Source organism: Alternaria arbusti (assembly GCF_024043155.1).
Source record: "Alternaria arbusti strain BMP 1465 chromosome Unknown scaffold_10, whole genome shotgun sequence".
In the NCBI taxonomy this organism is placed as follows: domain Eukaryota; kingdom Fungi; phylum Ascomycota; class Dothideomycetes; order Pleosporales; family Pleosporaceae; genus Alternaria; species Alternaria arbusti.
In genome coordinates, this window is record NW_026249950.1 from 916,355 (window position 1) to 933,946 (window position 17,592).

Below are 17,592 nucleotides of genomic sequence, written 5' to 3' on the forward strand. Positions count from 1 at the left end.
GTGGTGGCATCCTCGATGGAGGTTTGGAGGCGAGATGGTGATGGCATTTTCGGTGTGCTGGTATCTTGCTTTGTGTGGGTGAATGTTATTGGGTTGCGGTCCGAGAACATCTGCCACAGGAAGGATTTTCCATTATTTTATCTACTCGGGGAGTCGGAGATGCTGGTCACTACTTGAAGTCTGCCGTTTCGGAAGTGGCTGACCTTTCTTTCACAGCACACGTTCTCCGCCTCTAAAAGCCTCGTTCACCAAACTTCCACTCGTATCCCACCGTATCTCACCTCCTCACCCTCGATTTCGACTCTCAATCTAGTGAAAGTACTTCCAAGTCACCCCCCTCGTGACCGCCCACCCCTTCTCCAGCGCCTCCACAACCTTCTCATCCAACGGTCCCTTCTCAAAGTCTTTGAGATTCATCTCCAACTGCTCCTTGCTACTCGCCCCGATGATAACCTTATCCCCAAACTCTTTCTTGAGCTGACTATAATGCATCATCCACCGAAGCGCCGTTTCACTCTCCGTCTGCCCTTCAGGTAATTCAGACCGCAGGCTCTCGATCGCATTGAAGAACTCGTCGTTCCAGTAGCGCGCGCGGTACATCTTGCCTTGCATACCTGTGAAACATTGATGTCAGCTCTAAATCACCCTCAATCCTTGTAGGATATAGATTGATGCGAGGTATCGACTTACGGTTCGCGTCAAACCGACTGCCAGCCTCCAGAGCATCATTCTGCGTCTCGCGCTTATACCGCGAGGTCAACCACCCGCCAGCCAACGGATTGAACGCGTAGAATGACATGTTGTATTTGCGCAGACAAGGGAGCAGTTCGTGTTCGATGCTGCGGTGGAGGGCGTTGTATACGCCCTGGTATACGCTCGGTAGCTGGTATCCGTTTGCTTTGCAAATCTCGCAGATTGCTGCGACTGTGGTGAATGGTTAGCAAGGTATCTGATATTGAGAAATGAGGGAGGGTTGGAAGGGAAGGGACAGGAAGCATGCATGAAGTGAACTAAACATACCCTCCCAAGCCATGAAATTACTAACACCCCACCTCTTAAACCTCTTCGCTCCCCCCTCCTCAAACAACTCATGCACCGCCCTCGCCGTCTCCTCAAGCGGCACACTCCGATCCGGCGCATGCAGATACCACAGATCCACGCCTTCGGTTCCAAGCGCAGTAAGACTCTCCTCCAAACTCTTGCCCATATCCTCTTTCCTAGAGTGAGTCGGTGTGCGACTGAAAAGTCCATGGACGTTGGGGAAGAACTTGGTGTCCATTATGAGACCGCGCTTCTGCCAGAAAAGTTTGGCGAGGTATTCTTCCGATGTGCCGTCCTGGGTTTGTTAGTACGGTGGGGAGAGGGGGCGAGAGGAAATGAGTGTGCATACGCCATAGAAACGACTCGTGTCGACCTCTTTATGGCCGTAGGATTGGAAGGTATCGAGGATAGCTGCGCAGTCGTTTAGATCCGAAGTGCGGACTTGTTCTTCGCCTTCGCGGCCGAAGGTCATGCAGCCGAAGACGATGTCGAGGGGGGTTTTGGATGACATGGTTGGTAAGATGGTCAAGTTTTCCGTTGAGGCGATCTCGATTCTGGGTACATGATATTTTGGATGTTTGGGTTACATATACTTCTGGCAACAACGACATCATTACACATCTTCCATGTGGAGCTGTGGAGATAAGTGGTCATGATATGCAGGGTCTTGGCGGAGTTTGACGGAGTTAACGCGGGTTGGAACTCGGGACTGGATGTAAGACTATATGATGTCGATCCAACGCCTTGTTTGCACGATAACTTCAACGCTTGATGATAATTGTCGTAGATGTAGTGCTTACTTGACGTTTTGGGACGGAATTAATGTCGGGTGATCGACCGCGCGTTGAGGTCAAAGGTAGATGTTCGTGAACATAATGACAAAAGGTTAAGATGGAGAAGAGCTACGCATGTGGTAGTCGATCACTCGTGACTATTAGATGTGGTATTGGTAAAGCTACACCAGCCATCAGGACACCAGTCACGGCCCGATCTTCGCTCTCCACCCCCTCCCGTTACAAAGCTTGTTCCAAAGCTTACCGCGTCCCAGCATTAGTAGGATACTGATACGTAACTGGCTCACCCTTGATATCATTCTCCTCCCTCCACTGTAGCCGATCAATCTCACTCACGCCAGGTCCCCTATAAACACTCCCATAAAGCCCACTCGCCCAGTCCTTTCCAGGCCCCTCCTTCGTCGTCTTCGTCGCCTTACGACTATACCATTTTCCATACGCCAGCAGGTAATACAACCTAAAGCTCAAGAAAGCAAACTTGTCGCGTTCGAGATCAGCAGGGTACTGCGCACCGAGATCAACAGCCGCAGCGATACCGCTCATGACGGCGACTTCGTGGGCGTTGATGAGTGTCCATGCTGCTGCGAAGCGAGTGTGTTTTCGTCCTTGGAGTAGCCACATCCATGGTACTACGAAGACGTAATGGGTCCAGGAGTGGCAGAGCTGGTGCCACCAGTCCTTGCGGATGATCTTGTCTTTGTTGATCTCGTCAATGCTCCATAGATGGCCGTCGCGCGCCTTGTTCAGGTAGATGGTCTGAAAAATGTGCTTGTCGAAGGGCACGTCCGGTGGGAATTGACTTTGGTAGTTTGTGCAGTCAAAGCACATTTCTAGTTTTGATCGGTCTTGCGGGTACATCTTGATGTAGTACATCGGCTTGAAGTTCTTCTCGGCGTACTGGTTGCGGACTGTTTGGTCGGCGCCGGAGAGCTCTTTGGCGGACTTTTCTGGGTCGTAGAAGTTTTCGTAGTGCTTGTGCATGTAGTCGCTGTCCCAGTGGGTGACAGTGATATCGTCGGAGAATTTGGCGGAGCCGAGGACTTTCTTTTCGCGGAAGGAGGCGGTGGGTTCCAGGATACGTTTTGCCGTGTCGGCAAGTACGCAGAGAATGATTTCGTCATAGTGCTCTTCCTTTTCTTGCGCGTCCGCATCGGCGTTGTGCTCGTCGTCGTAGGGTACGTGGACACTGTTGGGGTTGTGCGAATCAGGCATGGGCGTACGCTTGATCAACCTAACGGTAACACCAGTTTTGTCTCGCTTCACAACGCGAGTTATCTCCGTCGATAGCCTGACATTGACACCTCTCTTGAGTAGATCCTGCCTCCAGCGCTCGTAAAATTCGCTGAACTTTGGGAAAACGACCATAGGCGGCAAATTGCTAGCAATACTGCGTTTGTCTACCGGATACCACATGCCGTACGTTGGACTAGTGCAGAGTCGTTCTAGGATGATGCTGGGTACGTTTGGCGTCTCGTTTCCAGTTCCCAGGAAAAGTGCAATCATGGGCATGGCGACAGTGTTGGTGAACTCTTCGGAAAACCAGAACATTTTGAATAGAATCTTGATCGGGATCAATGCGAAGAAGATTTCAAACCAACGGACAATCTTGATCATGGTATGGAACCTGCGTATCTCCTTTTGGTGGCGCGCAAGAAGCTCGGTGGGGAAGACGTTGGTCCAGAAGATGTCGTCTTTGCCGAAGGAAACTTGGAGGTTGACTGGATCTGCGTGGTGGCCTTGTCTCGCGAACATTGTCATGGTGTGGTGGAAGATGTAGCTTCCACCTTGAACACCTTGGTTCAGCCATTCGGCGCCATGGCGCTCCTTGTCGACTCCAATGGAAAAAGCCTGGCCACCACAGTAATCTACTGCATCGATGAGGGTAACATCGAATTTGTCAGGGTGTTCGGAAAGATGGTGAGCACACGACATTCCTGCCTCAAATTAACAACGATGCATCTCAATACACGCGTTCAACATACCAGCCGCTCCAGCTCCCACAACCAGCACCTTCTTCTTTCCATCCTTGTTACCGCCTGCCATATTCGTGGTGGGCAGAATAGGCGTTCTGTCGGTTGAATGTGGCATCGAAGAAAAAGGCTCAGCACTTATGCGACGCGCTGCAGGAGCGCAAGCTACTGCGGGCCTGTATTTGTCTGCAGCTGTCACGACATCAACCTCGAACAAATGCGTCATGAAATCTCAAAGCGGCATGGTCCGATCTTGACTGGCTGCGGCTATCGGTCGATCGTGCATCGCCAAGCGCTCACCAAACTTCAACACCACGCTAGATGATGATGTCATCCAAATTTGCGAATTAATTTATGACGGCAATATAGGTATCTTGGTGCAATTTCCCTGGTTCCCAACGCGTGACCTCGTGTCTACAGCGTGTGCATCCCCTTTAGCGCCCTGTCTGTCCAATCGTCCACCACGTCGCCTGTCTGATCGCCCGTGTTCTCAGAACGCGACGGAGGATCCATGATGGGGAATGACCCTGGATGTGTCGCCTGACTCAGATCGAAGAAGTCTAATCCCAAATCGGCCGTCGCGTCTGTATACCAATCATTCCCTATATCGAGTATGTCGGCATTATCCGTTCTTTCCTCGGCCGCCATGTCTACCACACTGTCCAGAGGCCCCTCCTCTGGCACATCCGGTACTGTTGGCGAATCGTTATCCTGAGTAACACCAGTTATTGTGGCGAATTGCAGCGCAATCCGGCCAAGGGTCTTGTACGTAGGTGCGAGCTTCTGCATTCCGCGGACCTGGTCGAGCACAGTGCGCACTGTCGCTTTACGTTCAACGTCTCTCGGTGAGTCGGTTTGGCCCTTGGGCCGTGCAAGAAAATCTGCGCATACGATTAACACGGCGTGGAATACGAAGAAGAAGTCTAGCCAGGAGTAACCGATAATCTCGAATATCCCCAGCTCGATGCCGATGGTGATGCATTGGAGGCTTTTGTGTACTGATTCAACACAGTCCTCCGCCAGGATTAGGGTTGTAGACCAGTCTTCTGAAATCGGGGGCGCTTTGTTCTCCAGGAAGCAGACGTTGCTCTCGACCTTTTGTATGAGAAAGTCTCGGGAGATGACACAACGCGTGTAGTAATAGTAGACGTGTAGCAATAATGTCATTGCTTTCAGATCTGGGTGCCCTGGCATGTCTTCTATTGACATGTGCTGAGGTATTTTTGCGAAGAAGTTGTCGCACTCCCGTAGTAGGGCCATGGCCACAGCGATGGTCGGGGACCGTTCCTCGGCAGAAGTTTTGTCGAAATAGGCACGTTGTCGAATGCGGTACGACGTGGAAACTAGGTCGGAACATAGATTCATGAATGCTGCGTTGATGCGTGTTTGCTCTAGCATTGGTGCGTTTGGGACTTTCATCGACATCTCTCGGTCGTCAATCACTGTTGGGCGGCCCAATATGCCGCACAGTGTCTTTTCGAATATGTAGAGCGACCACCAGACTTGTCGGCGCGTATTGCATTCGATGGGTTCGAATTGGACGTTCGTGCTGTCTCGATGCATTCCCATGGTAATGGCCTGATATGTGTTAGCAGAGCATGGGTGTCCTGTAAAGCATATAACGTACCATACGTGCAGCAAGACCTATCAGTAACCACGAGCTGCTCTTCTGCCCGATATTATGGTGATGCATGTTGAGAAGAACGAGCGCTTGGACATTGTCCAGACGAGTCGATGTCAGAAGCGTCCGAAAGTAGGTTTTGGCGAATGCGAGAAACTTGTGGCGAAGTACATTCATTTGGTCGACATCATTTGCTTTTGATTTCTGGCAGCCAAACGACAACACCAAGGCCAAGGAAACTAGCCACCCCATGTCCTTGCACTCTTCGAACAACTGCGTCTTCCGTGAGTACGTAGCCTCCAGCCGGATCTGAAACGTGGTTCTATTGAAAAGGGGAAAGTACACATGTATGTGATCGAAGTAGACTGCTACTAGAGCGTCGGCGATATGCTTTGCGGGTATCAGATCACCAATAGTATCTAGACGTGATGAGTGATCATGATGTTGCGACGGATCGTTTGATGCCTCCCACTCTGTCCTAGATCTCTTTCGGCTGCCATGGCTAGAACCTGGACGCTGGCTGTATGAGGGTGGAGCAAATTCATCCTCCGAGGGATTCGTGCTGCTGCGTTTGAGAGCTGAGCCTGATCGGCTCGAGGGGTTTGAGGTGAATGATCTGAGGCCAGGAAAGTCGGCGCCTGATACGGCCTTCCATCGGGACGCGAGGGTACGGATAGTCGATGCAAGTCGGAAGCTACTCGACGGCCCGAAATAATGTGAGGCACCACGATTCGTACGAACGATCTCGTCAGTCTGGGAAGATACTTGTTGCGTTATGGGCTGACGAAGACGTTCTTTGCTTGTGGACAAGGCAGTAGTGCGCCGAGCAGAGTGCAGGGGATACGTGGTAGTGTGCGAGCCCAAGTAGGCAGACTGAGCAACTGGCGATGGCTGCAATGAGTGTTGCTGTTGTTGTTGCTGTTCCAGCGAAGAAGTCTGTCTATCGCTACTGCTACTGCTGAAGATGTCTGCGGGAGTAAAGTCGTCGCTCGCGGGCATAGCAATGTTCCTGGTCGTGGCGATCTTGAACAGGGTCTCTGTGTCCTGAACATTCTCATCCGGAAAGAGGCCTTTGACTAGCGACTCAAGGGCTCTGTAGCGTAAGCTGAGGGTCTCCACACTGCCATAGACCCTCTGTTTACGTGGAAGCTTCGATTCACACACCACGCCATTTGCCTTGCAGTCCGCACATGGCACCTCGGCATTTTCGCGTATGCACCGTGCCCGTCGGATTTTGCAGCGGTCGCAGCTCACGAGGGCTCGCTTTCGTGATGACCCTGATTTGGCCGGGCGTTCGGCCATGGCTTCGACTTCGTCGCGAACAAGACCGGAAAGTGTAGCGGGCGTATTGACGCGCTCGAGATTGTGGAGTTCCGAGATGCGAAGATCGTATGATCACGTCGTCGCGCCCGCTGACAGCAGACCGTGGCCCTCATGCCGCCGACCAGGCCATCGGAGTTGCTTCCGTACCAAAGTTAACGCGCGTCACAATAAGGTTTACTGAGCGCGACCCAACTGGAAGGATCTTCTTTCGTGCTTATTAGAACTATCCCCTCATGCGCTCATTATCTATGCCGTGGTCTTGCCCGACCTCACTGCGCTAGTCTAGATACACTGGAATCCCGTATACAACTGCAGCAGCCCCGTTCAGGTACTTCAGGTAGCAGGCCTTTTTCGCATCTCGCACTGCCTCGTCTAATCCAACGCCCTTCTGCGACACCCGAACCGCGTTCGAACGATCGTCCACCAACCTGGCAGACTTCTTTCCCTTCTTTCCACTATCTACGCTTCTTGCAATCTCTACTTCCTCGGCCAATTGCGCAACTCGACCCTTGCCCTTCGCCTTCTTTGCGGGCGTTTTCGCGGGCGTTTTGGATGGTGGCGAATCTTCCTGTGCCTCAGGCCATAGTCCCCATAGTTCGCCCGCTTTGACGGCAAACCGATCGCAATCCTTGTCAGTGACATCCCACAGCATGCCAAGTACTGCTGGAGCGCCCGCAGTGAGATATGCCGCAAGCATACCCGAAGGCTCGAAAATGCCGTTTTCAGTGAGGTGTACAGACGAACAACCGAAGAGGAGAGTGGTCGCACAGCCAGGTTTTCTGTCCCCTTCATCTTGCTCGCCGGGATAGAGACGTCGCACTGATTTTGACTTGACGTACTGTGCACCGCTGCCGTGACCGAAATACAGCACCAAATCCTTCTCACGCAGTGCATCTTCGAACTCCTTCTCGGACGGTGCGCGGTTGGCGACATGGTTCCAGGGGCCTGCAAGCTCGTCTAGATGCGGTTTGATGGTTTTCGAAGTATGGGACAGGTCTCCGGATGGGTTCAGCATACTCGTACCTCCCGTACTTGTGGCTATGTAATGTCCCGGAGCAGCGTCCTGCTGGGTTGTGGAGGACCGTGCGGAAAGTATTCTTTCGCGAAGGGCAGCAAGGGAAGGTAGTCGCGAGATAGAAAGCGGCTCCAGGCAAGGCAGCGACTCCCAGGGGAACGCATGCAAGTTGTTGTCTAAGATGAGTATCGTGTGACGAGAACCAGCGTCAAGCTTGTGGGACGCGCTGTGATAGGCGCGTAGTGCTTCATACGTTTCCACGACCATGGCATCGAAATCGAGCTCGTCATAGGCATTGCGCTCGCCGTTGAACTGGAGGATGTCCACAACGAAGTATATGAGATCCATGAGCGCTTCGTCCAAGTCAAGATCCTCATTGGTAGCGTCGCCCAGCCCAATGAACAACTCCAGTACTCGTGTATCCAAGACTGGCCGCTTTTGAGTGCTCTTCTTCTTACGGGAAGGCAGGTGCTCGTTGAGTATGTCTTCCAGAGCCTTTCGGAATTTAGAAAGGAGAGCTGGCTGACGCTCATGCTGAGAGAAGATGCCCTTGAAGCCACCCAGCCAGATATTTTCCATGTTGATAAGAAGCTCACGAAGTCGAGTGTCCAGAGCTTCGCGTTCAGCCCACCACTGGTGTCTTGCTTCCCTCGAGGTCATGTCCTTGGCAGATCGCGTACTGAAATCACTGAGCTCAATGATCTCATCGAAATCTCTCTTGCCGTCCTCAAACGAGAACTCTTCCTCGTCCATCTCGCGCGAAGCGTGGCGAGCCAATGGTAGGCGCAATACGAAAGGAGACAAGCCACGCTCAAACCGGGTGATGAACAGCTCATCGCGGGCCTCACTAAGTGCCAGAGATACAGCAGACCAAGTTTCCGGAATGATGTCAACATACTCCTTCTGAAAGCTGGACACTGAGCTGAAGGCGAAATGCGATGAATCAGCGGCTGGCCACCGCAGGCAGTCATCGCGTGACAGTTGTTGCTTCTCTGCCTCTGTTGACTCTTGCACGAGGCGCAAGGCGTTGACTTTAGGGAGCTCTGAGTGTTGTCAGTATAATGTTTGCCACGTGCTGCGTTTTACATACCACTCATGTAGGCTGCGTATAATGGGTGGAGGGAGCCCGGTAGCTCGGTCCCAGAAACGGCGGACATCAAAACGGTGACATGGCCTAGCGCCATGGAGGTTTGGCGAAACAGGTGATTAGATCCATTGGTAGCACACAGGCTGTGTGCTTCAACGAGTCGTGCACGTGCTTCGCGAAGCGTATCCATGAAGTCCACCTTGGCTTGCTTCTTCGCTCGACCAGTCTTAGTAGTGGCTGAAGATCCCACAGTTGCCTTCTTGGTGGTGGCTGCGTCCGAGAGTCTTCGTTCTTTGAGACCAAACGCAGGAAAAGCGATGGTCGATTCTGGCAGAGTGTTCACCGTGAAGTCTTCAGCAATCTGCTTCGCACTTTGTGCAAGCTTTGCTTTGAAGATAGCCCACATGTGCGACACCTCTTGGCTCAGCCCGGCCTGAAGCTGCTCTGCCTCATCAAGAATGCTCAGGGCTTTATCGAGATCGTCGTGAAGAAGGCTAGCAAGAACAGCTCGGTCTCTCATGCTCGCCTGGAAGGCGCACAACGCAGAACACTGTTCGGCGATACTGGAAGCTTCGGGTACTACGGCCTTCCCTATTTGACGCTTGGTCGCTGTGACGGCCTTTGCAGTTGCCCCTGTGGCCTTGGACCGAGCACCGGCGGTTGTTCTCGCAGCCGATTTTGGTGCAGCTTTGGCTGCGGGTTTACGGCCTCTGGTGGCTGGTTTCGCCTTGACACTCTCCGTAGTCTCTAGAGTCATAGAAGAGACCTGATCAGCAAGCGCATCGACCGAGGGTGACGAAGTCTCCAACGTCTTGATGTACGAGGGTGAGCTTAGCTCCTGGAGAAGCTTCTCCATGAGGTCATAAGACTGGATCTCTTGCTCGTATTGACCGTTCCAGTGGTGCATCCTGGCTACAGCTGAATGGTAACCTGCAGTAGACAAGCATTTGCGGGATGTATCGGGGCTCAGAGCATTGAGAATTGTCTCAGCCTTGTCGGGTCTACCGCTCTGGGCCCAACAGTCAGCGCGCCAACTAGCGTTGTCTGTGATGAGAGTTGCGGATCCTGTAGCCATAGCGACCTTTTCAGCCTGTTCAGCGACATGGATAGCTTCGTGTAACAGACCTTGATGGGCGAAGATCTGGGACTGTTGCATCAAGGCTCGGTACAACGCGGGAACCAAGGACCAGAAGTCAGGCCCGTTGAGAGCATCATGCGTTACAGACATGACAAGAGGCGCAATAGGTTCCTTGCTGTCCACGGTTGTCATTTTCTTCGCATTGGCCCGTGATTCGAGGGCAGCCCAAATGCGACGATTGACTGTGACGCACTGCCTTGCATGCTGAGCCGCTGCCTTGTATGAGCCAGTAGCTGAGGCGAGAAGCGACTGAACATAGGACGCAGCTGCGACGATCTTGTTGAACCGTAATCTACCGGAGAGGGTTGTCGTTGACTTTGCGAGATCCATGAATTGTCGATCGTTGAGCGCAAGAGATTGTGCGTTCGTCATAGTAGTCAGACTGCCCAGTGTTAGTATAATTCCATCAAGATAAGATACTACTCCACATACCATTTGGTGGTATTTCCGATACCCACAAGGTACTCAGCATACGCCATATGCCATTGCAATCTGACCTCTACAGAGGGGCCATGGCGTTCGATCAACGCCTCAGCCTTGGCCAAGGATAAACCCGCCTTGCCGGTATAACCAAGGTGGAGAAACTGAAGACCGAGGGCACACAGCGTGGTGATCAGCTCGGATGCATCAGAGTCGTTACGTAGCTCAAGAACCCTGACTAGAAGATGCAGGAGTGGTAGAGCAGCATACTCCTCTCCTTTCGCGTTGAGGAATTCAAGACATGCTTGAAGGTCTTGCAACCAGGTCTCCGTATTGTCGACCCGATCTGTGAGTGCTTCCCATGAGTACGTAGAGCTGACGAGAGACTCCCATGCCGCAAAGCACTGCTTGAAGATTCCTGTCGGAGGAGAAGCCTGCTGCATCAAGGTCTTGAGATCACGATGCGCTTTTAGATGGGCTTCATAGTGCTTGAGTCCTACGTCTTCACTACTTGCTGTCTGCGCGCTATTGTCGTCTGTGGCACCAAGTGAAGTCAGGTGCTGAGGCAATATCTGCGGGTCCTGTTGGGAGAGTTGAAGAAGCGTGACAGAGAGCCTCAGATGTCGGATCGGAAATGTTCCTGGTACGTAAAGCTGTTGCAGTCGTTCCACAAGGGTACATATCGATTTGTTGAGGTTGGAGTCCCACTGTCTATTCTTGGACAACGTTCGTAGGTAGAGACCAAGCTGTAACTCCAAGATGGCTCCTCTCGTTCCAGTTTCCAAATCTTCCTGGTCGTAGAAGGCTAGCTCATCTGGTTCCTGGGGTCCGAATCTAATGAATGAGTGATGGAGCGTTTTCAACACCCGGGCGAGAGCGTCAAAAGATCCCTCAGTGCTGAAAACCTTGTGCAGGGATGATATAGATGTCTCCTTGGAAAGTTGCTGCAACGCATTGACGGTAAGGTGATTTTGCATACACTCTTGGAAGGCGTTGCGGGAACGGTCGATGTGGTTCAGATCCTTCAATGCTTCGCCCAGGTGCTCTGATTTCATTGAAAGAAGCCCACTTTCTCGCTCGGATGGCGACCGAGATTGCAAAAGATCAATCGAACGCTGCATGGCTACAACAAGAGCTTCGGGATTACACCGCGCTCTCCGCAGTTGTGAATATAGAGACCAGTATGCATTTGACAGTTTGATCAGGTACGCGCCAACGAGAGAAGTGTTGCCCTCTGGCGGAAGCGTCCCATGTTCGATCTCTTCATCAAATCGGCGTAGGATATGTGAGCATTCCTGAAGAAGAGTATCAAGCTCTTGCCATTGGTCTTGCGTCTTTATCGTCTGCTTGCAACATGCCATCAGGGAGTCAACAGTACTCTTCGCACATTTCCAGGCCAGGCTAATTCTTTCAGAGTGTCGGTTTTGCGATTTCGTGTCTGATTCACTCGACGATGCAGTACCGAGAAATCTGGCAAAGAAATGCACGGTTGCTGCAATGATTGGTACCGCCTGATGTTCGATCGAAGTTTTTTCAGAACTTTCTGTGGTTTTCGACGTACTTGCAATGATCAATCGTGTGGCAGCGCGTCGCAGAGAATTCACTTCCGCAAACAAGGTTTCCAGATCGGACACAGATCCACCTAAGCCTCCTTGCAAAACATCAAGTGCAGTGGCAATAGTTTCCTCCAGGTCCGACTTCTTTTCGCCCTTCACAAACGCTTCGAGATTAATGATAGCAATCCGTATCGCTCTCGTTGTTTGCTTTGCTGCGGATGCATCAAGGCTCGAAGCCTCTTTTGACGACCCTAGCCACCGGAGGGCCTGATCAGACAAGCCCGCAGCTTGAGCGAGAGAGGAAAGAATCTTGTTCGAAGCGGCCGATGTAGTGGAATCAGTCGGGAGCCCTGCCAGGTCGATGTGCAAGGTTTCGGCGAGTTTGAACTTCTTGCTGGGTGTGAGTTTTGATCTGCGAGCGAAAGCAACCAAGCACTTTGTAAACGGTTCTAAGAGTTCCCGATCAACGTTGCCTTGATGCTTGGCCAGACCCCACCACTTTTTCCGGGTGCTGAAGGCCAGATGTTGTAGAAGAAGTACGGTCTCCGCAGATGGTTGTAGATTGTTAGAGTCTTCTGCGCTCGATATACTCGGGCATAGGGAGAGGATCGTCTGCGCCAGAGACTCCAATTGTCTCGCCGCCTTCGCTTGGCCGTTCGATGTCTTCGCAGTGTGCCAGAGCAGATTTATGGGTGACGAGGGGTTGGTCATTTTCAGATATTCCCACGTGGCTTCGATAGTCCGGGGCCTCTTGAGCTTCGCAATAATGCGCAATGTGTATATCTGGAAGTTCGCTACCAATGGCACAGCAGGGCTCTTCGGGTCGATCGTCGCAAAGTCGAGAAGTAACGCGATGCTCTCCTTCTCTGCAGTCCCCGGCTGCGGTAGGCCAGACTTGGGCTCCTCTTTGGCCGGATCTTGACCAAGATATTTATCCAGCTTCTTCTTCAGTCCTCTGAGCTCTTTGACCGCCATGTTGTCTAGGCCCAGCGCGACAAGCTTGCTAATAAGCACGAGCACGCCGTTCTCGTACTGCAATTCTTGTGAGTCCTTGCCCAGCACTCTCTGTGCCTCTGTTGTACCCAAGTATGCAAATGCCGTTCTTGCGCACTCTGCTGTTGCGAGAAGACCAGGGTCGGGGCCTGGTGCGAGGTAGGACGAATACGACGACGACCGACGCGGGGCACGTCTTTGGGGCGAGTTATTCAGCTGAGAGATGGATCGTTCTCTAAGAGGCTTCTGGGATACGGAGGGACCCGTCGTATGACCGAGTCGCGGTCTAGCCGGCTTGCGCGCATCTTCGGCGGTCGTTGGCTTCGATTTGGTAGGGGGTCGAGCAGCGACTGCGGGCAGTGGGTTCTTCAGCGCGTCGGCGAGTGTCTGGAGCGTCGTATTGGCAACTTCAGTCGCTAGTACGTATTTCTCCTTTGGCGCAAGAGTCGAGTTCTTCTGCTTAGTGATATCCGCTGTCGCAGTAGCCGTTGCTGTCGCGCCTCTCCGCCGTGCCGTAGCCTGCACCTTTACTCGGACGTTCTCCTTTTGTGGTGCATCCTCCTCTTTACCGGACAGTAAGTCCTGAAGCGCCGTCACCGTGGTGTTTGTGCACGTCGTAGTTGACCGTAAGTCTGCCTTGATTCGGTCGATGCGCGTGCGCGTCGTCTCGTTTTTGGTTGCCATTTTGGATGGCTTGGCGGGATAGTCTCAGGCGCAAAGTTTCAAAAGGGTCGTAGATTATACATTATTAAGAAGACGGGTGCGCTGGTAGGTATGGTGTCGTTCAATGTCGTCGCGCACGTCACCCAAAGACCGCGGCCAAACAACTCGAAAACACGCTACCGCATCTGGCTAGCGTTTGGCCCCTCCAGCCCTATCCTTGAGAAGGCGCGACCGTTGAGCCGCAAGACCCCTTGTGATTCTATCCATGAGCCCGTGTAACTCTCGCAATGCGCAAAGTTTCTCCATCACCACCTTCATCTTCTAGGTACAATGTTGTTGCGAAACCCCGTCGCTAACTCGACAGACCTTGGCTTCCGAGCAACCCGTGCAAGATGCGGCGTGAACCACACCCGCATATGGACAAAAGCCAATATTATGCGCATCGTCAAGCAGAACATTGGCTCATTTCGCACCGCGCATGTTGACGTCGGACGACCGTCGTAGGAATCTAGGCGATGACACTTCCAGCAACGACCTCCAGGCAGCGGCGTGCATGCGCTATTGGTAAGTCACGAGAATGACTCTCAGTGTTGGATTGATGATCAAGAACCCACTTTGAGCTCTAGCCAGAGATTGTACGAGCACAGACTACGACAGACTTGAAGACAAGTCTCGATACCTACTGCCAACAGCATGTATTGGCTATAGTGACATGTCAACATCTTCACACCGATGCGTGCACAGTTCCAGCCTGTCGGTAGTATTGTATTGAACATCCGACCAGTCAGTCGGTCGTGGATGAGATAGGGATATACGTATTGAGGCCATGATCGACTTCGCGTAGACGGATATTTGTTTCCACCCCAGCGGAATCACGCCACAGCAATGCAGACTGTGCGCCGTTGAACTACGTCTCCCTGACTGAACCTTATTCCAACTATATCACTCGACGTTTGATATAGCTGTTGCGCAGAATGTAACAGTGTGGGGGATGGGTTCTCGTCGTTTGTTGGTGGGGCATCTATGGTTTGTTCAATTGGTGCTTAGCAACGTTGGAACACTCTCACTCAGACGTACCTCCGTAGCGAGCTCCTGTGACCTCCGCTATCTGAAAACAGCGCCAAAGCTTTAGTAGCAACAGGGCGTAGTTGTAACAACTAGTGGTGAGCAGACTCTTGTTGAAACCTTGGCCGCGTCTTCTTTGCTCTACACTGGCTTACGTGGGAGTTGTATGCAAGGGAAGTCACTGCACGAGCATGCTCCCAGCGAGAAGAAAGAGCCAAGGTCCAGGCAAGCGAGTCGGTGGTGATGGAGGGATGATGCAGCTGATACGAAGAAGGAACCTCTATCTCACGCTCAGCTCCGGACTGCCACGGCGCTATGTAGTAGTAGGATCGTGCCTAAAGAGACCTTGGCTTGGTCCTTGGTCTTGAGGCCGAGGCCTCTAAGCTAACCTAGCTTCTCGCTACTCCGTCGTTGCATGAAAGTAGCTAAACGGTGCTTGTGACCATCGGGTATCGAGTAGTGAGTAGTAGCGCCATCGATCACAGACGGTTGACCGGATCTGGGATAACGGAGAACAAATAGATCATCGCTAAAACGACTTGGCTTGCGCGCCTCTTGTGTTCGTATCCTACGAGCCCGGACAGGTAGCAGACGTCCGTCTAACACTTTCAGATTTAGGAGATTCAGACAACCGGGTCTGCTGCTCGGCAGTATGTGTAAATGTTAACGATTAGTAAACGACGCCTAAGCGACACGGTTTCTTACACTGTCCTCATATCTGGGTGCATCACGGCTATAAGCAGGCCACTTGGCGCCATGCCAGATCTTGAGCCATGGCCGTTGTATCTTGTTGTGTTCAAGGTGGCTTGCAGATACGAGAGATCCTCCAAGGAGAGATTGGCTGACCGGCTAATGTTGTGCTACCTGTTGGAATTTCTTCGGCTCACCAATTTCTGCCAGGCCACGCCTATGATCCGACGGAAAATTCAAGTTATCGTGTCAAGCCTCTTCGACTCCCTTCCAAGATTCCAAGGTTTCAAGATTTGCTGATGGTTCAACGCAGTCAGCTTTTCCGTTCGCGTATCGAAGCCGCGGTCCTGTTCGGCGACGGGCGCGGAGTCGCTTCACAAACTATAATTACCATTGATATAGCCTTTCTGTCGGCGCGATTGGTGTGCCAGACGGAATGTGTTGCAGGTTTCCAGGTATCGCGCATCGTTCCACGATGTACTAGGTCCAAAGAGGTAGACGGCCCCGCCGTTGTTCGGCTTGCGGGGTAAACTCAAGTCCTGCTGGTACGTCCCGTGTACCTCAAGGCTCCTCGCCCAGGTGGTCTCGACGCTGCTTATATTAAATGGTACCGGTCCTACGGGCCATCTCCAGGGCTGAATCGAGCGCGGGTAGAGAGTGGAACTCGGTCGTGTGTCCAAGTGCGCTCTCTACCGTCATGCGTTTCCTTGGTACGGAGAAGCCAAGTCTGGGGTACTATGAATTGACACTGTTAGTACCTTTGCACACCCTGTTGTAAGTACTCAGACGCGCTGCATAGCATCCCGAGAACCCGTCCAACCGTGGAGCCCTGCCGTCCTCAACATTTAGACGCCTTGGTACCTAGGTAGTGGAAGTAGAATGCATCAGCTGTAGACTACACACGCCACTCATACGATGATGACGGAGCTACTCTGCACCCGGGTAGCGGTTCTCACGCGTACGAGCTTCCTGCAGGAACGCTGTTTCACCACCGCAAAACAATTGCACGTGGCGATCGAGTAGGAGATGTATGAACCTGGCTATCGTACTCCAACAATAGATGATCGTTCCGCGGCGCAGCATGACGCCGGAAACTTCTGGAACGCGTCAAGACGGTCCACGTAACAACACGCTTGCTTTTCTGACCAACAGGGCGGTACATTCTGGCGCGTCAGAACTGCAAGTTTTGATTGCGGACGAGTATGCATGCAGACGCAACTCAGCGCTTCGACCGCCTCGGCCTGCAAGCCTGGTATTCGGGATGGCGCAAGTAGTTCTCATGTCTCCCGTCGTCCGTGATGGTACGAACCACGGTAGTTGCTGCCCGGTGGTAATCTGAAGGCGGCAGTCAGCATCCGCGCGACTCGTGGGCTCAACGAACGCATTTGAATAACGGTGTGTCAAATGAACCCACCGGCAGCGCGAAGAGATATGCCAGTTCGGCCCGCGCAACAAATACCAAGGGGTGAACATTTCTCCAACAATCAACCCCCTGGCTAAGAGCCGCCTAGAGCGCAAACGGTTAGTGGTAGTGTGCCTGGCATCGCATCCTCCACAGTCGCCTAAATGCCCAGCCAGACCCTCCCCCGCAACTGAGCACGGCAAAAGAAGACGCCAATGTCGCATTCGACTCAGCGGAGGTTGGACGACTCGTCGAAAAGGAATCCGGACCGCACAAGCTGCGGCGTAGTTGGCAGAGGCAAACGCCTCATCAAAGACCAACCATGGCGTTCACGCAACAGATTGCGCAAAACTATGCGAATACGCATCAGCACGGCGAGACCGCGGATGGCACCGCTTTGTGGCACTGCAAATCTTTGTCGCATTCGGCCTCTTCGCAGGCATCGCTGACCCTGAAGACCATTCGGAGGCAGAACAGGGGCGTGCTCCACGTGGTGGCGGCGCATTGTTGTTGTTCTTTTCCGTCCTTTGCCGCTTGAAACTCACACGCGACAACATTTTGGTGTCTGCACAGCGAAGCTTACTCGTCTCTGACAAGGAGCACCCAGCCTGTCTACGCTCAAGCAGTGGAGTCGCCCGGCGGGCCCGAGTACGACATGTCTCTCGAGTCGTCTCCCTGTATCAGAGGGGCACCTGAAGCCAATATTGGGCGTCCGCTCGGCTGGCAATACACTCGCTGATTGACAGGGGACGGAAGCTCCCTGGACGCAATGGCCCATGTCAAACTTACTCTCACCAACCCTGCAACTGTAGCG

At 52.7% G+C, this 17,592-nt stretch overlaps 4 protein-coding genes across 4 annotated transcripts; all 4 read right to left on the minus strand.

Annotated features, from left to right (window-relative positions):
• Positions 1-309: 309 nt before the first annotated feature.
• Positions 310-1,552, minus strand: J4E86_007571 (uncharacterized protein; the record flags this gene model as incomplete). The annotated part of the gene is made up of 4 exons (XM_051448090.1): positions 310-614; positions 691-924; positions 1,021-1,336; positions 1,391-1,552. The coding sequence occupies 4 exons, from the start codon at positions 1,550-1,552 to the stop codon at positions 310-312; spliced, it is 1,017 nt and encodes a 338-aa protein (XP_051301028.1).
• A 523-nt stretch (positions 1,553-2,075) lies between these two features.
• Positions 2,076-3,878, minus strand: J4E86_007572 (uncharacterized protein; the record flags this gene model as incomplete). The annotated part of the gene is made up of 2 exons (XM_051448091.1): positions 2,076-3,769; positions 3,818-3,878. 2 exons carry the CDS (start codon positions 3,876-3,878, stop codon positions 2,076-2,078), a joined length of 1,755 nt encoding a protein of 584 aa, XP_051301029.1.
• Positions 3,879-4,219: 341 nt separating this feature from the next.
• Positions 4,220-6,728, minus strand: J4E86_007573 (uncharacterized protein; the record flags this gene model as incomplete). The annotated part of the gene is made up of 2 exons (XM_051448092.1): positions 4,220-5,383; positions 5,433-6,728. 2 exons carry the CDS (start codon positions 6,726-6,728, stop codon positions 4,220-4,222), a joined length of 2,460 nt encoding a protein of 819 aa, XP_051301030.1.
• Positions 6,729-7,026: 298 nt separating this feature from the next.
• On the minus strand, positions 7,027-13,642 carry J4E86_007574 (uncharacterized protein; the record flags this gene model as incomplete). The annotated part of the gene is made up of 3 exons (XM_051448093.1): positions 7,027-8,807; positions 8,855-10,371; positions 10,422-13,642. The coding sequence occupies 3 exons, from the start codon at positions 13,640-13,642 to the stop codon at positions 7,027-7,029; spliced, it is 6,519 nt and encodes a 2,172-aa protein (XP_051301031.1).
• Positions 13,643-17,592: the final 3,950 nt, after the last annotated feature.